Here is a 27,027-nt window from a genome sequence, read left to right on the forward strand (position 1 = left end):
ACAAGAGTTGTCGGTTATTTGTGAGATTTAATAAATAATTTACAGTACTGTAGAGTTCCAGTAATATACTAAGACAATAGTCACCAGACTAAATCGAACACATTTAAGCATCACAAACCAATATTCAATGATATTATTTAAGAAATGCGATGTTGTATCTGTAAATCAATATGATGATATAAAAATGACAATTTAAATTCATATCATGAAAGTAGTCAAATACCATGTATCATCTAATATCATGTTCGTTATAAAGGACGTAAGGTTAAGAAATGGAATATCACTCAGCCTATGCAAAAAAAAATATGATAGTGTCAGTGAACGTGTGAATGGAGAACATAAAAGTAGTCGGATATTGTATCATATCACCCAATAACAATTAAAAAGTAAAAATTTCATATAACCCATTTTAATATTAAATGATGGCGTATTATAAAATGCAATTTAAATTTACATTACAGTATAAAGAATCACAATGTAATATCGTATAAAATGATACAAAATGTATCATCATGTTTGTACACTGATGCAATATCAATGAATATAAACGTTTAAACATACCATTTGATATCATACGAATAGTGTGCAATATTACTACAATTTGTATCATATATCAATTTTTCTTTATCTATAACTACTTGTAATCTACCAACGGATTAACGGATGAGGCATCAGAACAAGTTTTGAAACTCCTCTTTGGCAATGGGTTGTTTTATCTTGCTTTCACTACCATAGCCGGTATGTTTGTAAGGCGAATAGTGAAACAAGTGGCAGATTTTTAAAGGGGCATGGTCACGATTTTGGTCAAATTCTATTTTTCTTTTTTTATTATGTACAATGCTTTAAGAATGTATTTCTAGTGATCAAATGAAATTTAAGAGTCAGTCGTAGGGTTATAAGCAAGATACAAGACTCACAATTCTTTGTCATGTAAACCAGGGTCGTGCCCTGTTTTTGTTTACATAGGTTCAATATACCAGTAAAATATCTTTTTCAAGCAGATATGTCTAACTTCTTATTCATGTTAAGCATAAATAAACAGTTCCTAGCGTTTCACACATTCATTTTAGGTCTAACACTGGATTTTGTACCCCAACATTTAAAAAACGAGACACCTGATCAAAGTGTGTACTTTAAATAAAAAAGCTTAGTTTCTTTTGCAGTGTTAAAGCGTTGCAATATAAATTCTAAATGTTGCTGTTTATTTATATTAGAAAATGATTTTGTGAAGCTGTGCTGAACAAGCAGAAAAGAAGCAGTGTACATATTATTGAATTGGATTGCATCTTTATAAACATTAACATGATTAAAGAAACACAACTACAACAGTTTGTTCAAACAGATAATATATCGGATGAGACTGTAAATTGACATAAAGAATCAATACATTTTTTAGCTTTCACCATTCAGCTTTAGCCAGACGAGTGTTTCAGCTATCATGATATATCATGATGAATAAATTATCAGTGTCGCTGAATTGTTGGTAAGGTATGTATCACTTCGTACATGAAAATCACAATTAAGAAAATGATCTGCTAGCTTCTTTTTTGATGATCTTTCAGATATGTTTTATGCCGGAGATCACGTCCAAGACACGATTGCTTCAATTGTGACTTAACAGTGCATATATCATGGTGATTATAAGAAAAATTTCAGGTTCGGCAAATTAATTATACATTGTTTTGTTTGTAAATGAAATCGACACTCAAAAATATCTTCCCGTCAATAGGGTCTATAAAAATCAGCCACCACAGTACAGTTCATTAAGAGGAAGTGGATTCTTGAATTTCTTGAGAAGAAGGGGGAGGGGGTATATATTGGAATGCAGGAGGAGGGGAGGAAGACGGTAGTGGGGGAGCAGAAGGCTGAACGCCATATTGTACTAGGTTAGGAGCGGAAGGATTCGGTCCGTTCATGTGCTGGAATCCGCCATTTAGTTCGTGCATGGGAACGCCATAAGTTGGATCTGGAAAAAGAGTAAAATTTAATGAATAAATCCTAGAATTACAAAACAAATTAAATAGTTCACATGCTTTTTGAAAATTGGTTTCAACTGAATTTTATTAAGGGCATATGGGTCCATGTTTAGACATTGTAGATTAAGGAAAATATTGTACAACTTAAACTTAATATGTATCCATATTAACTAAGCTTTATTGATATACATACATGTATGTATGCATCGTTTAATAAAGGTCACTGTTATCTTTGCAACAACGAGAAAACTAACATCGTAGGAGGGATCAACAATTTCACAGAAGTTATTATGTGTTAGAACTGTACAAAATTGCAACAGAGATGCAACACCTGCATAGCTTAAACCAACACCTACCATGTTTACATAGAATAAAACGAACATCTTGTTTTTTTTATCTGCTAAATGCAAGTAATCAGAATTGTTTAAAATTGAAGTACCATATTTTCATCTTTAAGTATTTTCCCCTATATTTTACAGCCATTCAGTGTTCCGGTGATATGACATAGCTGTCGGCATAGGAATTAACGTATTGTAAACTGTTGTCAGATGCATTATTTATATTTGTAAATGTCCATTTTAATTTATATAAGTACATGATGCTATAATTTTTTTTACATCGATTGTTTATTGTTGTCTTCTTTGTACTTTTCCTGTTTATTTTTGCGTGGATTATTTATTTATCGATAAAAACTAGAGATGCATTGATAGCAACAACTCCATGAACTTGCACTGCCTGACCTCGGAGTTTCAAGTATCTGTTGTTACCATGGTAACATCATATATGGAAAATTGGCTGTTACTGGTGCGTCACGCTCAAATCGACGAAAAAGATAATTTGCGAATTTTTGCTGACTCTTTATGAATGATTTAATTGATTAAAAGATAGATGTAAACATAAATAATTTAATGATGTCTTTGGTGCTTCATTTGAGTAATGAAGGCAGTGAGGTATTTTTTTCTGTAATGTTAACGACATTCATACTTCAATGTAGAACCAAACAAAGTAATTTATTGTTTAAATATTAACATTTGTTGAAAACTTACTTCCATGTATGTGAAATGCGTTTGAAGAGTCCGCTCCGAAGGAGAGTACTTGATTTCTTTGACTTTGGTTTTGCTTTTTTTTCTTCTTCTTCTTTTGGTTGAGTGTACAGACTAATAAGGCGATACACGTAATGAAGAAAATCATCCCAACAATGCCCCCCACAACAGCTGCGACGACTGATCCCGCGGAACTGCAAGAACAATCGTGAAAGTTTATACTATTAATGTTTAAAATCATTCAGTAAATGATACGTTTCCAAACTTTATTTCCTTTACGATAGAAAAATATTAGTTTACGATTGTTCATAAATGGCTTTTTCTAACAGAAAATGTTGAGCTTATGCAAAAATTAAGACAATGGAAAAAAAAATGAAAACCCATGGGCTTAACCGCATTCCCGATCTTGAATTATTTTTTTTTATGAAATTTCAATTAAATCTTGTTCTGGTCAAGGTAAATAATATATTAATTGTACTAATTATAATTCAAAATAAAAAGAGTCAAAAAATGAGTTCTTAATCCTTAATAAATGAATGAAAACAAATTCAAAATGGGAAAATTTGTAAATCTTTAATCCGTTCGAAACATTTTGTATCACAGTTGGCATTTTCTTTGCATTATTACTCGGTAGCAACAACATGCCGATTTCCATGAACATTTCGTGTAGACCTTTCATTTCAGCCTATATATAGAACCTTTATAAAAAGAGCTTGGACTTTCGGTGGGATGCTTTTATCTAATTTGCTCATCAAAACAAGCTGTCAAAGATTGACCTCCTTTCTTCTAGTTCACTAAGAGAACATTATTAATATTCATAGACTGTCAAAACCGTTGCTCTGCTGTGTGGAACTGACGCTGTTTCAGCGAAATATACATTCCTGGATGAAGTCGGACGAGTGTCATTGCGTTCCATGTATGCATACCTATTAGCCAATGGCTGGACAGTTAACCATTAATAGACCCCGCCTTCCTCAAATCGGAGTTTATCACGTTCTGTCCAAAGTCCAAGCTCTTGTTAAAACGGTTCTAACTTCTATGTTTATACAGTTTTTAAATTAATAAGTAATAGTCTTACTTTGCGTCATAGCCATAGTCACAGTAGTATCTGCCATTGGTGGAACTGTAATAACAGTACGACCCGCCTACCAGTGGTAGAAGTACTATAAAAGAAATCACCATTACCACAACGATTTACGATTCCATACAAAACAAAACAATAAACACATGTTACAATAACAACAACGCAAGCTCCCATACACATGTAAATGCACCATGAAAATAAAAGTGTACATATTTCATCAATCTTATATATTTCACTTGACCAGTTTGAAATGGAGTAAACTTGGGTTTTTTTTACGTGATACAGTTGAATTTTAGAAGCAATATTCGTCAAAACTTATTTTGGATAAAATACCGGGTATAACCCTTTAAATACTCTGGAGATTGGACTGAATTGTCTACTTTAAGGGTAGACTATCTAAAGGGGATACATATAATTATTTATTACTGCAATAAATAAAGATTTAAAGAATCATGAATCTTTCCTCAGAATTTTGCTTTTTGAGGCCATTGATAAAACTTCTAATAATCTCAATATGACTTTTCCATAGTGAAGTTCTTTTGGTTTTTAAGCACTTAAAATCTATCATTTTTAGCACATACGAAAAAAAGACGAGATAAAATCTGACAGGAGACCCTTTAACTGTCTTGTACATGAACATGTTTAAAAGATGAAACTATGTTTAAATATTTCAGTAATGAACACTTACAAAGATAAATGGCAAGAAGTCCCTTCTTCATTAAACAAGCTAATGGATGTTGTAGATCTGGGACCACCATTTTTTTTTAAACAAACTACATTGTTTTCCGGATTTGTAAGTGCTTATGCATTTTTTGGTATTGTGTTCGGTCGTGATTTTTTAAAAATACATGTCTTTAAATGTCTGGTCAGTCAGACGATTGATCACAGAGCGATTTAGATATTGACACCCTTCTTTGAGACACGTTAAATGTATCAAACTAAAGACAATAGACACTGACAGTGTATAACAAAAACCTTGCATACTTTGTCGTTCTTATTCAGAGAACATCCGAGGTTTTTTTTCTGCAAATCTTTTGATATTTGAAACATCCAATTGTGAAGCAATGATTTTTGTTAATTGTAGTTTATACCTTACAAACAGTTCATTTTTACGAATATACTGTACTTGGTAATTTATAAAGCAGAGGTAACAATGTAGGATATCGATTGTATTTAATAGTTGAGAACAAGTATGATACGGAAAGAGAAATAAGCAGCAATTCGTAGTAAAATTAGCATTAAAAGAATGAGCTGCCATTGAGTTTCACAGATTTGATTTGTTATCTGAATCTGCAGTGTAATATCTAGCTTAATACTGACTTTAAAAAAACCAATTACTGCGGCAAAGACGTTACTAGTCTGCTCCTTTAAAATTAGTAGAAATATTTATTAGAATATCACAATTTGACAGCAAATCTAATGAGTACGATCGATAATAGGTTTTTAAAGTGTTTGTCCGCGTATAAATAACGAACCATAAGCCATTAATTAACAACATCAACCAATAAACAAGTGAAACCTTGAAAATATTTCTTTGAATTATCTTCTGTATGATAAAATAGCCATAGATAACGGGTTCATTTAGTTTGCATGCATGTAGATTATAATACCTCTTTCCCATTCGCCACAATTTAAAGAGGAAATCGTCAGTAACAATTTGTTTTGAAAATGATCGCTATTCTTTTTATGAATAAGAAAGCTTTCATTTTGGCTGGATAATACATGTACATATACATGTAATTCAAGCATCGCTTGTTTATCGAATATTTATTAGTAAGAACAATATTACAGCAAGATATACATTATTAGAATTTAATTTAATCGAATCATAATAACATACAATGTTATATTGAAATCACAGCTTTGTTAGAATTTGTTGGAAGAGTTAAAAAATAGAGATTTCTTTCTGCCGTACGCCTCAATTTTCCAGTTGAATTACTTCAATTACAGATTCGAATCATTTAGATATATCAACAAAACCTTTTTTAATGCCAGATATTCAATATTATGTATTATTTCAAAATATATGAAACTTGAAAATGCAAACACGAGACTCTGTCAATCTAAGGGCTATGGTAATCAGGTGAGCATCAAGGCCTGTGGGCCTCTTATTCTATAATGACGTCATAATTGCTTTATAAACTATGTACATAGCAAATGCTGAAGGTCTAGGGTTCCATGGATTGTTTTGATAGACAATAAATACTAGTATACAGTATATACATGTATCTACTGTTGAAAGACCATGCATGGCGCTGAATTACTAAACTTGTTGCGAACTTTGAACCACCTTTATATTTATCATGAATATTTTCTTTACCGGAACAAATATTAAAACTTGTTGATTTTTTTTTATTACTTTATGCAAGCGAATCAATTTTAGAAGCGTAGCTGATGAACCTTTTTATAATGAATTTGAAAATAAACCCCGAAGGTTATTAAGACCCCCCTGGAATAGGGGTGGGGGTGGGGTGGGGTCATCGTCGGTGACCCACGTGTGATTCACATCGATTCTCTCCATCATCACTTGTGGACTCAAAACCGTGGTTTGCGACGATGGGGTGGGGTGGGAGTGAGAAAAACAATGATATGAAGAACCTTGCAATATAGCGATATATAGTTTTCCTCTTTATCTGATATAAAATCATGCTAATAACCATAACTGTTTGAAATCAACTAATAAGTGTATAAGTGTCAATCTACTATAAAGGTGTTTTTTATAACCGTGTTTTACCGTATTAGTAGTGTAAAATGTTTGATTCACGCCATTGATTTTTCTTTACTAGATTTAAGTAAGTTATATTCTGATATACATGTATTCACATTTTCTACAGTCTTTGTCTGTGATGGCGTAACGAATTAATTTTGAAGACTATAGCACATTAATTTCAGAAAAGATGCGCAACACAAAAAGAGCATGTCTATAAGCATAACCGAAAAACAGTATTGGCTGCGCCGCATAGAACATGCAGTACATAGCATGTGCTATATGAGAAAATATATTGGTTTGAAATGTTGTTTTAAAGTGTACAAATTGGGAATAATATAGATATAAGTAATAAGAAATCATTCTTTGAATGTTATGAGATGATAATTTAATTCAGTCGGAGCGTGGTCAAATCTATCAGAAAGCCCTTTGGAAATGTTTTACAGCCCGTAAAAAATCGATAATCAAAACAATTATTTACAAAGTATGAGTCAATCATATTCAAGGAATATATTGAAAATGAACGCAAATATAAGAAAATCATAGTAAAAGTATAAAACGGTGAAAAAAAATTAAATGACAAAAATAAGAAAACATAGGACCCGAAAATTAACCGGAAAATGATTTTTTATTAATTGAAAAAAAAAATCAATAATTAAAGTGTAAAGTATTAATGCTCTGACAGGAATAACTTAAATTATGAATAAATCAATGGGGTGGAACTTCATAAAGGTATCAACACTGACTGTATTATCTCACATTCAGAATAAATCGAAAACACATCTACAGGCAATGTATAAGGGATCAAGGTACTAACACTTTAATCTAAATAGTAACTACTTTATACTTGCTTCATATACATAATACATGTACTGAATGCAAATTCAAATTATCGCGCCAAGTGACTTACTTGATGATGTCACACAATGGCAGCCTACAAAGTGTAGAAGTCATGATATTTACTGTGAGGATTTACATAATCATCACTGAAACTACTGTAAGTACATTTTCTTGCTGAATGACAATAGGTTCTTTTATCCATAATATGAAGAGTTTTCAGGAAATGTCGCTTAATAGTTCATTAAGAGAGAAGCATACGACATGATAAAAATAGAGAAAAAAAAATGGGACCACCACGGTAATAATAATAACCTTTATTTATCCAGGATTACACGATTAACTGTAGCTAGTTTTCATCGTGGTCCTGCATCGGTGTAATACATCGTCGGATACCCACGGGTGATTGCGTCTTTTATGGTATCCGACGATGGGTGTAATAATGCCAACGACAAACAGTGACATCAACGATCAAGATTCATGGCAAAATGTTGAAATAGTAAAATCCATCCTCTTATATAAAATCTCTTCAATGGCTATTTGGGCAAACGTGCACAGCCACTATAGCTTTTGAACAAACTACTTTTTATAGACATGTTGATAACTGAGTTGAATTTTCAAGATCTATATTATTACTTATTAGGTTTGTTACTGACTGTTTAAAGAAATTTGTGGGGTCGGTAAAGTCCATAGAAGGCGAGGCGGAGCCGAGCCGAGCCTTCTATGGACTTTACCGACCCCACAAATTTCTTTAAACAGTCAGTAACAAACCTAATAAGTGTTTTGTTTTGTCGAGTACCTAAAGTTTGATATGTAAACAAACGTTTGTGTAGAAAATCAGTTCAAATAACGTTACGTCCGCCATGTTGCGCTATAAATTTTGACGCTTGCCTTTTTTAAACGAAATTTGTAAGGCAGCCACGTGACGCGTTTTATCCAATGACGTCGCGACATTCTAGTCCGAGGCAAAACAAAAATTGTGTGTGTGTGGGGGGGGGGGGGGTTGACGTAGTACCTAAATTTCAATTTTAATGCTTTTTTTTTGGGGGGGGGGCTCTCAAAAAAAAAGGAAGGGCAACTCCTTCAAAAATTTGAACTTACATTCATTAGTTACTTAAAAAATAAATGTGGTGTGTGTGTGTGTGGGGGGGGGGGGGGGGGGGTTGAGGGGGGAGGTCTTCAATTTTACTTACATTTTTAAAATAATTTAATATAAGTAAAATGTATGCTACGTGCGAGAAAATTTGGACAACCCCCCCCCCCCCCCTTCCCCTGCGATGGTAGATGTTCGTGCCTTTTTAGGACTGTCCTTTGAGTTTAGTATCATGACTGTCAGACCAAATTTGGGTACGCTGGCTACCTCCAACATCAACGACACCATCAAGCTTACATCCATGTAAACGGGGGGTATTCACTATATGTATATATGTTAGTTGTATAGCTTTAGTCAATCGTTTTCAAATTAATAAGGTTCAGATTTTCATGCATAGAGCTTTGGGTGATGCAGCTTAGGATTTCTAATCTTGAAAAAAACCCACAACTATACCTGAAATCATTATTAACGAAAACGATTAATAGAATATGCTTTACATGATCATATACGACAAACGTGTAAATTAATGAAAACTCTACTGCTACTCAATCAAATTATAAATTGTTTAATTTATGAAAAGCATCATCTTTATTCTTATGATATAAATCTCTAATAACCATGATATTAAGTGGCGTCGGGAGCAATTTGCAAATTGAACGTGGGGGGGGGGGGGGGCTAGACATAAGAAATTTTGACAAGCAAAAAAAGGGGTTATCATTTCGGTTATGTCTAACTTTGCAAAAAAAAAGAAAGAAGAGAAAGCCCTTCCAACCCAACGAGCGCCCTCCGGTTCCGACGTTATCTACTTTTATTTAAATTTAAAAAAAAAAAGTCTGTGCGTTTGTTCTCCTTTGCCAAAAAGGGTAGAACAGAGTTATCTCCCGCGTCATTGTTCTACATCTATTCAGAACCCCTCTTATTTAAGCGAAGACTGTAGTGGTTCCAGTGTAGGGTAAGAGAGTTCCGAAATGTAAGTCTCTATGACGCATCCATGGTGACGTCATAATCAGCCATTTTATAAACACACAATGGTAAGTATTTTATACTTTTCCTTGTTTCGAAGCATATTGTTAAATAAGGATCGGTTTACATTAATTAAGCACTACTCATTAAGTACCAGTGAAAATAAAAGACGTTTTACATTCGTAATTAATGTCAAAATAATTTTTCAGTGACGAGAAAAATATCCTGTTTCTATAATGATAAAAAACTTATAAAACTACGAGACTCTAACTGATTGTAATAAGGTGTTTTTCGAAGGATTTTTAAAATTGTTTGATGGCAAATGTAGGTAACAGCGCTGAATACCATCATGTTTTTTAGTGTTTGGGGTAAATTTACCCCCCCCCCCCCTCCCCATCCTGAACTGTAAAACAATCGTAATGAGTATAGTTTATATGGCTTTGTAAAGGCACTAAAGGTGTCGTTTTGTGTCGAGGTAAATTTACCTTAAGCAATTTCAACACAGTCATTATCTGTTTATTTTTATGGTTCGACTTTGTTAATGCGTGGTCTTGTGTCATAGTGATTTACCCTAAATAATTGCAACACAGTCATTTTCTGCCTATTTTTATGGCTTCGACTTTGCGAAGGCGTGGTCTTGTGTTGGGGTAAGTCCTTAACCCCCCTAACCCCCCCCCCCCCCCCCAAAAAAAATTGCAATTGCAGCACAATCATTTTCTGTTTAGTTTTAAAGCTTCGAGATTGTAAAGATGTTGTCTAGTGATGAGATAAATTTACCCCCCCCCCCCTTCCCCGAACTACAAAACAATAGTGATCTGTATACTTTTAAGGTTTCGACTTTGTAAAGGTGTTGTCTTGTGTCGGAGTAAATAACTAAATTTACTCCTAAGAATTGCAACACAGTCTTTATATGTTTATATATTGCAAGCTTTACTTGTATATTCTCTTTACACCCTGTTCCAATTTAAAATTTATATATATTGAGATGCTTTCAGTTTGTTGGTTTTGGGGGTACATTTCCACTCAAAAGAGTTTTTTTTATTTCTTGTTACGTGTGTTCTGCAGTAAAAAAGCTTAAAATGTCTTAATTTGCTTACATCTGTGTAATCGCTTTCATCGTTCAAAACAGAAAAAACCCAGATTTTCTGTTTTATTAAGAACGCGTTATATATAAAAATCGATGTTAATATATTGTTAATAATTACCATAAAAAAAACTTGCAAAAATAATTTATTATGAGAGACTTCTGGTTTTATTGGATTTGATCACGCCCCGACCGGAGTTATCACCTCATAATACTAAAAGAATGATTCCTTATTCCTTAATGAAACAAAGCGTCATTTTTCACATGTTTTAATGCAACAAAAAATAGTTACGTCCTACCGAAAGTCGAAGCTCTTGTTAAAATGGTTCTAAAGTTGTATATCACACCTGTCGATACTGATATTATGGATAAAAGTTATAATAATCAAAATACTTTAACCTTTTTAGAATTTTAAAATTTAACAATATTTAACCACAAAATATTTTTAAAAATTTTTGAAAGGTGAAAGAATAATAAAAGACTCAGCGGAATGGGAACTTATAACTTACAGATCCTAATACTCAAACCCATTACGGTACGCTGTTTGGTGACAACTTTCCAGATATAAGGAATAAGGAATCATTCTTTGCTTATTATGAGATGATAATTTCGGTCGGGGCGTGATCACATCCAATAAATCCCCAAGGGCTTTATGATAGATTTGATCACGCTCCGACCGAAATTATCACCTCATAACATTCAAAGAATAATTCCTTATAACTTATATTTATATAATTTTAAGCCATTGTACAATTAATTATTTAAATATAAATAGGCACACTCCGCTGGCGCCCCAATTTGAAGTTATGGGTAATATAGCACAAAATCGATACGTAGTGTTATCACTGGAAAATATTAATATAAACAATTAGATGAGATTTTTTTATTTTATTATTTATTACGATAAAATGTCACAAACTCACAATTAATATGGAGTTGTCCCATACCCCATATAACTTGACGGAAATATCTTACATACAGTATCTACATAAATAGATGTATATCTAATTCTATCATTTATCATTCAGCGTTTATGGAAATTCAATTAAAAAAAATATAATGTAATACTTATCTTAGAGTTTAAAAAAAAATATGTATTTATATTTATCTGTATGAAGTAGTATATAAAAGAGGCGTATAAAAAGTTTGCATGGCTTTGAGATGAAGATATAAAAAAAACCTGAACAAACTATAAAACAATTCAGATAGGATCAAGTAATCAATTTGATACTTAAATTCAAGTTATAACCACTGTCCAAAAATTATAAGTGATAAACTACACTACATTTGTTTCCGTGGAATACCGGTATGCTACAAAAATGTACTTGTAATATCGCAGACTACTTCAAAATTATGTTTTGTTTGGTGTGGTTTTTGGGAGTTAATTTTAATCAACTCTCCTATGCACCTACTCGGGCAAAGCGAAAGTGAAATAGTGTTTGGACCTAAGCACAAATCAATACCGCTGACAACACTTGGTTCTTGAAAATAATCGATAAATTCGATGCTATGTAAACTGAAGCATTGATTTTCAAGAAAAATTATTTATTAATACCATGGAAATAATAGTTTTAAATTGTACAAACAGTTTAGATATTTTTTAAAGTCGTATATATTCCTACGCTAAAGCTCAATGTAGTCTCGTTCAACCAGACGCTTGGCTGTCTCCGTTAATATCCGTCAAAACAGTCTCTCTTGCTTGTCGGAGATAAACGGAGACAGCCGAGCGTTTGTTTGAACAAGACAAGAGTTCAATCTTGCCTGGATCCATACAATTTCTCAGAAATACTCGATTACTGATACTACTTGCCATGCAAAATCAAATATCGTTGATTTTTGAATAAATGATAATCGATAAAATCAACTCCCGTCAGTACTTCAGTACTTTGATTTTAACGAGTGTGCGTTGTGGGCGAGTGGAATAGCGCTATACGTGGCAGTAGAAATAATTGACCATTGAATCGTTGTTTTTTGAAAGATGTGGTCCCATAACTGCAACGGTGTGTGCATACAAATTAAATAACGAAAAATTGTTTGCACACACCGTATCAGCCATGAGACCTCATCCTTAAAAAAAATAATGATTCAAATTTTTTTTTGCTTGTCAAGATTTCTTATGATCTGTCTAACCCCCACCCCCAAACTTTCAATTTGCTTTCGACGCCACTGTAACTGTTAAAATATATTTACATCAATAAAAATATTGACCAGGCAGCGTAATCATAAAATCAGGTCGTGATCCGATTTGAAGTCGCGAGGAGAGTCAGACATGTTCCTCGAGAAAGACTGAAGAAAAATTGAATGTATCATGCACACAAGCACAAGATTTAGGGATTGGGTCTTTAGTGTTATGCGTAAATATTACTCAAGTAAATCAATGCAATTTAATAGGGGGAAGTGAATGTAAATATAATTGCATTAATGTCACAAATAGGGTGGGGCGTCAAAATAAGAATCACAAACTATTGGCTTTATTGACCCAATATTTGGGTGTCCTGTGATGAAATCTTTTGGAAATTAATTTATTCCTTCAATATGTGTGTTGTGGCGATCAAAATAGAGAACGGAAACGTATTTTTGATTTCAAATGACAAAGTTATCAACCTTTAAACTACAAAGGCTACTGTAAGAAATCTAAAGGTTTTCATCCAAAGATGGCGGACAGGAACATAACTTTTGTAAAGTGTGGATTTGTCTATTTTAGCAAAATAAATTTTAATTGGAAAAAAAATGACATTAGAAGCATACCAAAAAGGCCAAATATTTATATTTACATTCTACTGTGTTTTCCCATTAAATTCTGTGATCTTCAAATGCCTCTAAATGCAACAAGTAGTCAAAGGTCAAATTGACGAGTTTTATTATGACGTCACAAACGTTGAACGCTGTAAACTGCAACGTCACAAGCGAAAATCAAAGTTCACGCTTGTGGCTGTTACTGTGGCTCTTCCATTAATATTAACTTACCCTTAGGATAAGATCGGAATTTTAAGGTATAATTCATATTTGCAGACAAGGCAAGAAGTTAAAAAATGTAAATATAAGCATTAAATCATGATTTTTTGAAGTATACACTCTCATAACTGCCGCGGTGTGTGCATACAAATTTTCATAACGCGCTAACGCGCGTTACTCAATTTGTATGCACACACCGCGGCAGTTATGAGAGTGTATACTTCACAAAATCATGATTCAATGCTATAATATTTACATTCTACTGTGTTTTTCCATTAAATTCTGTGATCTTCAAATGCCTCTAAATGCAACAAGTAGTCAAAGGTCAAATTGACGAGTTTTATTATGACGTCACAAACGTTGAACGCTGTAAACTGCAACGTCACAAGCGAAAATCAAAGTGCACGCTCGTGGCTGTTACTGTGGCTCTTCCATTAATATTAACTTACCCTTAGGATAAGATCGGAATTTTAAGGTATAATTCACATTTGCAGACAAGGCAAGAAGTTAAAAAATGTAAATATAAGCATTAAATCATGATTTTTTGAAGTATACACTCTCATAACTGCCGCGGTGTGTGCATACAAATTTTCATAACGCGCTAACGCGCGTTACTCAATTTGTATGCACACACCGCGGCAGTTATGAGAGTGTATACTTCAAAAAATCATGATTCAATGCTATAATATTCAATTTAAAAAATTTAAGACATAATGACGTAATTCCTTGTGTGGCGTAATTAATTGTGTGACGTCATAAAAGCTTTGTTTATAGAGTAACTACAGATATTCAGAAATGGTAAGAACTTTGTTCTTACGATCTGTTTTAATCATATATTGGGGTGCCACTTTCTAGTTATTGACATGTCTTGGCGAATAACATCTTAATTCCAATTTGTGGAGAGTTGGTGCGGAGGGGAGGGGGTTACATAGTTATTCAACGGAAAATTTTATCTGATAATACATATAGGATACAATTTGTGAAAAACGTCGATGCAAGCCCGTACATAGCCTAATATGCATTATAAGCTTTATCAAATCAAAAACCGTAGTTTGCAGGGGGGTCGGGAATGTTGCTCAAAGTACATTTTTTTTAAAAATGTCAATGGGAAACAAAGATATATTTTGTGAAATTCTTTTAGAGAAACAACATCAAGGCAAATTAAAATTTATTTGTGGAATATGCCATCACAGTATTAGTAAAGGAAATATAAATAGGTAGATATATAATATTACATTAAGAGATCTTGATAGTCCTCGCCATTTATACAATACATGTATTACATTAAGAGGTCTTGATAGTCCTCGCTATTTTAAGACTATTTTGGTCTCCTTAAGAAGAAGAGCAAAAAAAAAAACAAATTTAAAAGATAAGATATTTGACTTTTTCCTTATAAAATAATGGTTTATAGCTTAAAAAATCCTGTACATCATGTATATTATGTATATAAAATGTAAAGTAGATCTAATGGTTAGTTTTACTGACCACCCAGTCTCCTTTACATAATTTATGGCACAAACAATGTGGCACAAACTCATTAGCTCACACCATCAGTCTTGACTTAAATCATTTGGAATTGTTACATTATCTACCATTATAAGAAGAACAGTTGTGTGCTTATGTGAACCCGATTTGCAATTGTTAGGATGAACAAGTCAGTGAGAAAAGCAGAGAACCCGGCAACGGAGAAGCGACAAGCAAGGAGAAGGACAAGAGGGAAGACAATAGAGGCGTAGATGATAATAAAGATCATTGCAAGGAGGCAGTGATTGAGGAAGGTAAGAAGGCAGAACACATCCTAAACGACGCGATAAAGAGCAATTAGACAATATGTTTCATCAATTCAAACTTTATGGTTCATGTTTTGATTACCAAATTTAAAATTTAAGTACATGTACATGTATAGTGGTTTTTTTGATCCTATATTTCATATTAATATGCCATAGGAGATGATCATGAACTCTCATCAGGAGATGGTAGTTACGTCACCTGTGTAGAAGTTCTAAGCGATGATGAGAGCAAAACAGGTAAGCTTTCATTAAAAAAAAGTTTGGTCTTCACTTTGCATAGAGTTTTTAATAATTAGGATTTTTTTTTTAAAACTTATTAACTATGTATATTTAGCAAAAGACAATGAAATCACTGGGGAGGAAAGTGCTGGCTCCACCTTTAGTTATGAGCTTGGTGAATCAAGCAAGGGGGAATGTGGAACCGGTGGTGAAAAGGGGGGTGAGGACGGAACACAACCGAAAGAAATGCCCGTAAAGGGAATTCTTGCAGTTAAACTAAAGACCGAAAAGAAGACTGTACAAAGCGATTTTCTCGAAGTACGTCCTGTAAATATTGGTATGGTTACAAGGAACAAGAGCGTGACCCTTAATGTCAGAGAGAAGGTAAGAATCGAGCAGCCATTATGATGAAAAAAGGCGAGTCTTCTTCTTAGGCTTCTTAGACTTCTTAGTACTAAACTATTTAACATAAATTCTTATTGTGAGTCTAAACTAGTAAAGATTTTATATTTTACTTGCTTTAAACTAATTCATGATATCCAACAAACCATACATGTATACCATTGTCATATATAATATTTTGATACCGCAAAATATTGAATTCCGGTTCAAAATAGTATGCAAAATTCTGTACCTGCAATACATTGAACCCCCTGTAAAATATTAAACCCGGAGTTCAAAATATTATGGCTACGAAATAATGAACGATTTTAGTTTATTTTTTGAAAGGGGGGAGGGGCAAAATATTCAAATCACTTTAATTTCAGAACAAATTAAGAGGCCTCGAAGGGCAACAGGAAGATTGTAAAATAAACACACATGGTACGCAAAAAAGACAATTTCCATACACACACCTCTATTTCTTACGGATATTGATTGTAGTTCATTGCTCTGTATAGAAATTATCTATTGTTCGAAATCTTCAGCGACCTTAGAAAAATCACGGTCTGTATAATACTGTATATGAAATAATTACGACTCAAATTCCTATATAAACATACGATTTGGATGTTACTTTTATCTATTACGTACTGAACATTAGCAATAATTTAGTTGATTATACTTACTTTTTAAGATCAGTTTATTACTTTTTAAACAGAAGGATGTCAATATAAAACAGGCAGGTACCATCGTTTTGGGGAGTTGGGGAGGGGGGTAGACTTATCGAGTAAAATTTAAAGCAAAAAAAAAAAGAGGAAAAACAAGGAAATTTACATTTTTGAAAAATCGTGATTTCAAATCCTTATCGGTGTGAGGGGCGGTTGCGCAGAGTGAATTGTTCCTGTATATATAACTTCAGTTTCTAATTTCAAGGCTAACAGTTTCTAATTTCAAGGCTAATTTCCTTGCTTTCACTTTAATTTTTTACATGCTTACCAAAAATGGGGAGGGGGGGGGGGGGGGAGTAACTCCATGTTAGTTCACTTTTTATAGTCAATTTAAGAAAACTTTTTGCTGAGAGATAAAGGGGGGGGGGGCATGCTACGTGTCTGTAAAACTTTCAATCTTTTCTCCCATGACAAATGAAAATCAGAAAATATTTGTTTGATATGTCACGACCATAATATATTGAACCCGGGGTGAGATATATATACAAAAATATGATGATGTTACACCGACACCACACATATATTTTATACGTTTTAGTCAAAATCTTAAAATTACGAAAGCCGAATAGGGCCACATAAAAAAATATTTTTATCGCGTAATTACGAGAAAAGATCTCGTTATTACGAGTTAATTATCTCGTTATTACGAGAAAAGATCTCGTTATTACGAGTTAGTTATCTCGTTATTACGAGAAAAGATGTCGTAATTACGAGAAAAGATCTCGTTATTACGAGATAATTTTCTCGTTATTACGAGAAAAGATCTCGTTATTACGAGAAAAGATCTATATAAAATGGTGCGTTTCTGAAAAAGAATTCGACTGGATCACACTTTAAGTCTATCTTTTTCATTTCAGAAACGTTGATTCAATTTTGATCAATATTTAAAAATAACAACGATCATTATTCATTAATTTCTACATATCAAAATGATTGGATTTGACATTTTATCTTGTATTAATAAAAGGAAAGAACTTTATGTAATTTTTCAATTCAACTTATATATATTATAATCCCAATCCGAAGTAAATACCAGGTAGTCCTATAGTCGTAAAAACACAGTTTTATTAGTTACAGATAACTTTAATGACTATATAGTTTCAGTCATGGATATGGATACACAGGATTTACCCGAATTTGTGTTTTATATGTTCATACACAACCTACATGTATATTGAAAATAATTGATTTTATATAAACATTTTGGAGTTTGAAAAAAATTAACACGTATCCTTCTTAATTATTGAAATATAGTTCAATGAATTTTTTAATCAATTTGCTTTGCTAATTCTTCTGAAATTTCTTTAAAACTGCTTGGTCCGATTTTATATCAAATTATGCGTTTTAAACGATGATCATGCTAAGAAAGTGTATATTAATAGACATTGCAGTAGTTCATACACTTTATATAAAAAGAATAGAATAATGAAACGCGCCATTTCAAAAATAGATCTTTTCTCGTAATAACGAGATAATTAACTCGTAATAACGAGATCTTTTCTCGTAATTACGAGATCTTTTCTCGTAATTACAAGATCTTTTCTCGTAATTACGAGATAATTAACTCGTAATAACGAGATCTTTCCTCGTAATTACGAGATCTTTTCTCGTAATTACGAGATAATTTACTCGTATTAACTCGTAATAACGAGATAATATCGTAATAACGAGATCTTTTCTCGTTATTACGAGATCTTTTTCGTAATTACGAGATAATTAACTCGTAATAACGAGATCTTTTCTCGTAATTACGAGATAAAAATATTTTTTTAAGTGGCCCTATTCGTCTTTCGTATAAAATGGCTTTTTCGCTAAATTCAACTCTCCTTAAACACATGTATACACTTGTCAAACTATGAAAAGGACTCAAAGAAAAAAGAGGAAGACGATACCCCCCCAAAATCCTGCATGGTGGTCGAGTCTAAAAATAAAAAAGAAGAGCCAGAAACCGCCTCCCCCGGGAAAGAGCTCCTGAAAAATGTAGAAGCCGGCCTTCAAGAAGACATTGTAAGTATTGATAACAACAGTCATTTATTTTAACTGCCTTAACAAAATGTTTAAACCAATTAAATTCTTTTCATAATTCAGTTGACTGGGTTTTTTTTCGTTACAGAAATTCACACCAAAACGAGGCGACCAGCACAGGTCACATTTCCGACACCAGCAGACTGTGGGCCAGATAGCAGTATGTTGACTTTCAGTTTTCATTAAAAATATTGTCTGTTTTAACGTTTTTTGTATAAATTGGATTACCGCAGAGTTTAAGGTGGCTGGATGGTCAACAAGTTACCCATCAGATTTACCTCTAATTCCAAGCTGTGGTTTGTTTAGACAAACTTATATTTGGTGAAGAAAAAATCTATATATTTTACCTTTTATTTAAATCTGGGCATTTTCAATATTTTTACATATACACTACGGCCAACGCGGTTAACTGTAGTGTAGATCTTCTTAAAAGGAGACCAAAACTGTATATAAATGGCCACAGCTAGCGAACTCTCTTAATACTCCAAAAAAGAAACGTTATCTTTAGGTAACTCTCAACATTTAACTTGTGCATCCTAATTTCCTGACCTAAGTATTTTTAAAATTATCACGTCAACATTTTAACATCTTAATCCACTGATGCCTATGCACAAATTCTAATAAAACCACAATGTTGATTAATAAACAAATGAAATATTGGCTGAATGAAATAAAGAATGGTAAATTTCTGAAAAAAAATATCAAATCGCTTTCACCAAATATTCTTCTAACAGGAATCCAGAGAGTGGCACCTAGATACGGATGATGTCCGGTACGGGGTCCACAGAACCTACTCGGACCAACCCCCACAAGAAGAACCGGTATGTAAAAATTTTAAAGTAATGAAAAATTATATATATATATATATATATATATATATATATATATATATATATATATATATATATATATATATATATATATATATATATATATATATACATCTCCCCTAACATGTGGCGAATTTGAAAAAGTGTAAACTGTTTTATAAGATACTTAGCGGACAGGTGAAATGTGTTTATGTAATAAGTCAATATATATAAATAGATATAGAGTTATGTCTATCCAACCAAAGTTCCCAAGATATTTATTGGATTAGACTCGGTCCTTGTACCACGTGACCAACCAGCTAATCCACTGATGCAAAGTGATACATGTATCATTATGTCCCTTTTTCACAAAGAAAAAAATCTCTCATATTTATAGATAAAATTAAAGAAGTAGTCAGGGATACCTGACTCCAGCTGTTAATTATGTTTATGTATGGTGCACCATTGTTGTGTTTTGTACTTAGGGTTGCTGGACCATATGCAAGGTGTTGGGAATGGACCTGTGCTGCTGTTGCCTCTGCACGTCGCCTCCAGATCCATATTTTATAGAGGTATTTATTTTACTTTGGTATGTAAGCAACAGTCATATACCTTTATCTTGATACAAAAATAGACATCAGACGCCGGGTACTAGCATTTCTTCTTTATCGTGATCAGGAGGTAGAGGATGATGAACAGGCAGCATGGCAAGAGGAGAGGAGAGAGAATGAAGAAGTGAGACCTGATGACAAAGACATGGACGATATCTCGTTCAACGCCAACATGGAAATAGAAAATAAACCAAAACGTGTTGGGGTACATCATTACTTCGCTATATATTCAATTCTATTATTCATATTACTATAATAGTTTCACATCAATTTAGTGATACATGTATGATTCTAATAATACACAGTGCACAGTTTTGGGAATGATTTTTGAAATTAATATTTAACATTTGATTTTGTTTTTCAGAGGATGAAGAGAATAAGACGTTTTTTTCGACGTCTCTTCTGCTGCACATCAGGGTAAGGAAATGTTTCTTAGCAATTAAATCAAAGTACAATCATAAGCTCTGATGAGCTCGATTTTTTATCACCATCACCATTGAAACTTTATGTATCTATCACCCCCCCCCCCCCCAAAAAAAAAAATATATATAATTTGTTTGAATTGCTTATGGGAGATGCCTTAATCCTAGTCAATCACACCCACCCAATGCTCATGGCAGGTTGAAGTCATAGTAATTAGATTGTGACTCCTTAAGTCCACGTAAACTCATATCCAGGCAACACAATGCCTGCATGGCCTGCAATGCCAATTTACATTGTATGTGTAAAGGTAAAGGTAAAGGTAAAGGTGGGGTTTATTGTCTTGCTCGCAAAGTAATTTGTGTAAAGGTAAAGGTAAAGGTGGGGTTTATTGTCTTGCTCGCAAAGTAATTTGCCTCGCACGACTTCTACACATTTCCCCTGGTGAGACATGTACAACCCGTAGCATCGTCAACTCCATTGGGAGTATACAAGCAGATCGAGCTGCCTAATTACGGCACTATTTGATTTTGATTCATATAGCCAGCTCGTCTGAGTCTCTGAGAAGCTAACCTGCCTGATCACTGTGTCCCATGCCACTTGATTACATATACTTGAAGGTCAACACACTTGTAACAGAATCAGAATTAAAATAGACCAATTACTCTGGTTTCATTTATATTCGTGGCTATCCATTTTGGTGGATTCAATAAAAATCACAGTTTCAATGAGAAGTAAATTTGTGGCCAATGGTCCTATCGATGCAAAATCTTAATAAAAATTGCACTACAATAAACGTTTGATTCCGTCGATCAACTTCATGACGAAATCGACCAACATTGATATTCAACGAATAATGATGAAACCACAGTACGGTACATTGTTCTGACTACTGGTTGGCAAACCAAGGTTTAAGTCTTTCCTCCATAGGTTGTAGCATTTGTTGCTGTCCTGTCCTATCATTCGTACACACCATCACGATATGTACCGGCAGAGTTGTAGAATAGCACCAGCCATATGAACCAATGACACTACTGTACCTGAATTGTCAATGCGTATTAGAATATTTAGACTTTTGAAGGGATTGGGGAAAACAATACAGATGGAACTATGTCTATGTAAACCATCTCCTGACCAACAAGGTATAGACAGCTTCAGCTGTGGTACCCTTTAGCTAACACCGATTTGTGATTACCTTTAATAGCATGTAACAGGAGCAACACTGCTCCCTTTCCTTATCTTGGAACACACAGGGTTCATCTCATTTTGCTCAGCCTGTAGCACTTAAGATACATTTCTTTGAGCATTTTGTGCTTACCCTGGTAATGTGCAGGACTTGTAGGAACTCCTATAAGACTGGGCCAGCACAAAAAGGCTTAGATCGAACCACCCTTGGATTTATTTTCCATTGTTCAGCAATGGCCCCTGTCAGTTGGACAGGCCCAGTTTTCTTTATCCAAAGTGGATTCCTACAATGGAATTAATTGCGTTGGTTCTCCTGTTAGCACCAGATGTGAGCCTTGTCCATTCGATCAGAATTGATAGATTTAATTCATGTCTAGTTTCTTAATTTATAATGCTTAATTAAGGCTTCACAAGCTTATTAGGTACATATTGGACTCCAAACAAATATCATCCTTATTAATGTTGTTTTGACAAAGTAATTAAGTAAAATATTTTAGCTCATAATAACTTTTTATTTAGTTGACAAGACAACGACAAAACAAGTACATGTTTAGGTTTTTTTTATGATTTCGTTAGAGGTTTTTTTTGCCAAAATGACTGAGACAGGCCTTCTATGGTAAAATAACAATTGTTTACATGCTCTTTTCAAATTTTTTTTTATTTCAGATGTCGGGAGGATTAAAGATAATCATCAAATCAATGGCGCATGTGTGATATATAATATTACGTGAAAACAATGATAATTTTTTTGGCTGAATTTCTTATGTTGATGAAAAATCGATGAATTCAATTGTTATTTACTTTATCATACCGGGGAAATTTGTTGAGAACAAAACTATACATCAAACTGCCACGGTTAATTCAGCTCCAAAGAAAAGCTTGAGATTGAGATGGAATGAAGATCAACATTAATTTTGAAGCAGCAACTGAAACCAACACTGAACCAGTGAACATTTGCATATTGAAAATATTTGAATCAACATATTTCCGGCTGGACTCCGTGTAAAAAAATTTGACTACAAATGAAACAGTGTTTATTGAAACAGTGTTCATTGAAATATCACACATGCGCCTGGTAAATTATAATTGAAAATTCAACTATTGATAAAAACTTTTATGGATAAAAATCAATGTATTCAATGTCGCCTCTATCAAACCACCGATGTCTTCATCAGTAAAGCCTCAAAACCACCTCCAACGTCAAGAACAGAATTTTGTTATAGTAGTACTCTTTGTATTTGATGTCCTTTCAAGTGGATACAAGGGTGTTCGAATGTTGAATAATGGCTTAAGTAACCTTTAATTAGGAAAGCTTCCAACATATAAATGTTATGATACATGTATATGATATCAAGACCACTTCATGAAGAGAGATCAGGAGAACTGGTTTTTACAAAACGATCTACTGAACAAAATGCATGAAATCCCAAAGTCTGGACTGGATGAAAATCCTAACAATTGCAGTAGCTCTCACTATGATGTGTACTTAACACATGCATAAGTCACACACATCTTAATGAATTCATCTCAGGAGACCTGATGTGTTTATGGTAAAAATTATATCCAACATAGCATTTAAGGTGGGTTTTTTTTCAAATTGATCATCTGTTAAAGGCATGCATTTTAACAGATATTTTTCAAAAAATAGATGCGCATATTTTAATGAAGAATGAAGTCGTAGTAAATATATAATATCTTCCTTGTCTTTGCATCCATGTTATTTTATAACATCATGAAAATTTAGTAATAATGTATATAGACGAATCATTAATGTATGTCAACAAGTTATGTCTCTCTATATTTTAAGCCTGGCACTGCTGATATGTATATTATAAGGACCTCAATCAAAAAATGTTCAACCTTTCAGCCAGCACCAATCAAGGCCCGGAACTAGTTTCTGAGACCATCCCATAAAAACTCCTTCTCCACAACTTGAATTTGATGCATGAGCCTCTGACAAGCTGTAAGCTAGAATCTATTTCATAAGGAATTCAAATTTTATTTGTTTTAATGTTTGCATGAAAATCAAGGTGATCCCATCTGATAGAGCTATTTAAAAAGGACCCTTTGACTGCTTTGCCATTTAAGTTGTTTTTGTTGTTGATTAGTTACTTTAATTAACTACAGGTAAATCGTTAACTAACAATTGTTATAAGTTTCTAATTTAGGCAACACTTTAACCGTACGTGGAACAGGAGACAAAGCAAGCACATCAGGCTGGTTCAGTGCTCAAACACTGAACAGAAAGAGATTACCTTTACAATTATAGTATAGGGTGTTGGCTATTGATAGAAATAGGACGCGTGTTTATTAGTTTTCATCACTTTACATCAATTTAAAAATGAATTGTTTGAGTACATTGTATTGATATTGCCACTAATTTTTCTCCAGGCACTCCACAGCATGCTGATGCAAACAATTTAGAGATCCTGAGGTATTCATCATTATTAAGATAACTTAATTCACTGATACACTCAAGATGTAAAGCAAATAAAATAACATTACAATAAACTAAGATAAACTTGAATACTATTTTCAATGAAAGACGTGCTGAAAACATATTATTTCTATACATAATGCTATGGGGTTATCATTATCGATACAATTTCATTCACTGTTACGCAAGATATTAAAATTACATATAGTAAAATTAAGAGAAACTTTGATACTATTTCAATGCTAGATGTGCAGAAAACATGTTATATCCATACAATTTATACTTCTTTTTATTGTTTGCTGCAGTGACGAGGGGTCAGTCAGTCAAGACCAACATTGATGGACGCCAGAGAGAGATCTGTGAGAGTGGGGACTACACTAAATGAAGCAAAACCACTACAGCGTGTTCAAGCCTTACCGTGTATCTTACGATCATCTTTGTCAGCAAATTGCTCATACATTAGAATTTCACTTTCGTAACTGTTTCAATTTGTTAGATTTATAATTGTAATGTTGATAATTTGTAATAATTAAATATTTGTGAGTGTAAATTTGGAAGCAAGATGGGAGTTGTTGATTCGGGTGCGGTAATTGTCCGCTCCAATATATTTATGTTTGAATTGTAATTGTTATGTTGATGGGAGTTGTTGATTCGGATGCGGCAATTGTCCGCTCCAATATATTTATGTTTGAATTGTAATAATGTTGATGGGAGTGTTGATTCGGATGCGGTAATTGTCCGCTCCAATATATTTATGTTTGAATTGTAATTGTTATGTTGATGGGACTGTTGATTCGGGTGCGGTAATTGTCCGCTCCAATATATTTATGTTTGAATTGTAATTGTTATGTTGATGGGAGTGTTGATTCGGGTGCGGAAATTGTCCGCTCCAATATATTTATGTTTGAATTGTAAATTTAATGTTGATGGGAGTGTTCATTCGGGTGCGGTTATTGTCCGCTCCAATATATTTATGTAAGATTTGTAATAATGTTCATTGGAGTGTTGATTAGGGTACGGTTATTGTCCGCTCCAGTATATTTATGTAATTAATAGATTTGTAATGTTATTCTGTATTTATTGAATTTTATTTAAATTTTTATTGAAATTAATGATTATCTTTAGAATAAAAGATTGTTCACGTAAAAGAGACCTTTTCTCATTGCATGTCAGAATTATTGGAAATTGGACTGTTGGAAGTGTAATACTAGTAGTGTGTGTGTTAGGTCCGTGTAACTATATAATAGGCTCAGTACTGTCATACACCTTCTTGCACAAGCTAGTGGGTTAACCCTTTAGATCAATCTGTAGAGTGTTTTTAAACTGAAGGTTCGAGCCTAGCTCATTCCTCCTCCTTTATTTTATTGGGGCCCAGTAGAATAACCCACGGAAAGGGGCCAAGTGAGTCTTGTGTGAGATTTATAAGGGATAAAAATCTCATTTGAAAGAAAAGGTGGGAGAGTGTAATAGTGTGTATGTCAAGTATATAAAAGGCTCAATACTGCCACCCTCCTACTAGCATTAGCTTGTGGGTTAACCTGTAGAGAGTTGGTTTTCAAACTGAAGGGTCTTAGGTTCGAACCTAGTTCATTCCTCATCTCCTACAATTACAGTATAATTCTATGAAATTTACTTTCCATTTTTGACAATATATGAAATACAAGACTGCATTATTAATAGAATATAATTTGATACTATGAATTTTAACTGTTAACTTTGTTTACTTTGCAATATACAGTACATAGTAAAAAGTTGACAGAGGAAATTCGGACTAAGACCTTTTTTTTTTATATGGTCCACAACATTATGAATTTTGGTTCTCATTCAAAACATTATGGTTATCAATGTTTATATTCTTAATATCGGAAAATTGACAATGTTGGTTAAATTTTTATTACACTTTTAATATATGTTTTTTACAGATTGAAACTTTTCTTCTAATATTGACATAAGGGCGATATATGAGTGTTATAAGGGAAAGTAAAATCATTTAATATTTTGTAATGATAAGAATAACTAATTGTGTTAACATTATTATGTGGGTTTTATATAATATTCATTTGACACACTGTTTAAAGTTTTTAAACAATGGCATAAGTTATTTTATGGAAATGTCAACATTTTGCTTTCATGAAAACTGTACTACTTTTGGGGCCCCATATCTCAATTATATGGACCACATTCATATATAATTTTGATATATCTTAAAACCACTATATCTAATATTAGTAATAAAAATGATATGGGGAGATTGTCATATTTTAAAACTCCAGGAGCCAACATCCTTAAGGTAGTGATTGAATAAGGACCCGGGCTATCAAATGAAATCACTCACTTCCCTATAAATTTTTGATACTCTTTGTACATTTTTACCAGTTCATGAATAAAGTCTGAAAGATATATCACATTATAATTATGTATGATATCTTCTTTATGACTACTTAAAATGCGTTCACGCACTGAGGTACATGCATTATATACAAAATTTAAAAACATGATTTGAACCAGAGAATATCTGGAATTAAAATAATATTCTGTGGTTTCATTGAAATTCTTAACCGTCAGTATTTAGTAAAACTCATAGAAAGAAGAAAGGTTAAGTTAATTTAAAGACATTTGGCCTAATAATGCATTATCAGATATTATATGTCATTAACCGTTTGATTTCATACATGAAACA

General features: G+C 33.1%; 2 protein-coding genes across 4 annotated transcripts; one reads left to right on the top strand and one right to left on the bottom strand.

Moving 5' to 3' along the window:
• Window positions 1-1,329: 1,329 nt before the first annotated feature.
• Window positions 1,330-4,951, bottom strand: LOC117681996 (uncharacterized). Its single transcript, XM_034448664.2, has 4 exons — window positions 4,792-4,951; window positions 4,098-4,182; window positions 3,023-3,213; window positions 1,330-1,966 (listed from the first exon to the last, which is right to left on the bottom strand). The coding sequence occupies exons 1-4, from the start codon at window positions 4,859-4,861 to the stop codon at window positions 1,764-1,766; spliced, it is 549 nt and encodes a 182-aa protein (XP_034304555.2). The 5' UTR covers window positions 4,862-4,951; the 3' UTR covers window positions 1,330-1,763.
• Window positions 4,952-7,734: 2,783 nt separating this feature from the next.
• Window positions 7,735-25,496, top strand: LOC136274516 (uncharacterized). 3 transcript variants are annotated; one of them, XM_066081516.1, is made up of 13 exons: window positions 7,735-7,807; window positions 15,388-15,520; window positions 15,689-15,769; window positions 15,867-16,135; window positions 18,724-18,867; window positions 18,974-19,045; window positions 19,620-19,706; window positions 20,180-20,266; window positions 20,373-20,510; window positions 20,670-20,722; window positions 22,577-23,460; window positions 23,778-24,344; window positions 24,653-25,496. In XM_066081516.1, the coding sequence occupies exons 1-11, from the start codon at window positions 7,763-7,765 to the stop codon at window positions 22,590-22,592; spliced, it is 1,125 nt and encodes a 374-aa protein (XP_065937588.1). In that variant the 5' UTR covers window positions 7,735-7,762; the 3' UTR covers window positions 22,593-23,460; window positions 23,778-24,344; window positions 24,653-25,496. The 3 variants fall into 3 exon arrangements, with proteins under 3 accessions (XP_065937588.1, XP_065937589.1, XP_065937590.1); XM_066081517.1 differs by lacking the exon at window positions 7,735-7,807 and adding an exon at window positions 9,661-9,771; XM_066081518.1 differs by lacking the exon at window positions 7,735-7,807 and adding an exon at window positions 14,497-14,540.
• The last annotated feature ends 1,531 nt before the right edge of the window (window positions 25,497-27,027 follow it).

This window comes from Magallana gigas, chromosome 4 (genome assembly GCF_963853765.1).
Source record: "Magallana gigas chromosome 4, xbMagGiga1.1, whole genome shotgun sequence".
NCBI classification, from domain to species: Eukaryota; Metazoa; Mollusca; class Bivalvia; order Ostreida; family Ostreidae; genus Magallana; species Magallana gigas.

Bases quoted from the DNA above. Each gene is read 5' to 3' on its own strand.
- LOC117681996 (XM_034448664.2), bottom strand. From the start codon at position 4,861: ATGGTGGTCCCAGATCTACAACATCCATTAGCTTGTTTAATGAAGAAG. The intron at 4,183-4,791 runs GTAAGTGTTCAT...TTTCTTTTATAG, and splicing joins ACTTCTTGCCATTTATCTTT to TACTTCTACCACTGGTAGGC. The intron at 1,967-3,022 runs GTAAGTTTTCAA...CTCTTTTTCCAG, and splicing joins CGCATTTCACATACATGGAA to ATCCAACTTATGGCGTTCCC.
- LOC136274516 (XM_066081516.1), top strand. From the start codon at position 7,763: ATGATATTTACTGTGAGGATTTACATAATCATCACTGAAACTACT. The intron at 15,521-15,688 runs GTAAGAAGGCAG...AATATGCCATAG, and splicing joins GGAGGCAGTGATTGAGGAAG to GAGATGATCATGAACTCTCA. The intron at 19,707-20,179 runs GTATGTAAAAAT...TTTTGTACTTAG, and splicing joins AACCCCCACAAGAAGAACCG to GGTTGCTGGACCATATGCAA.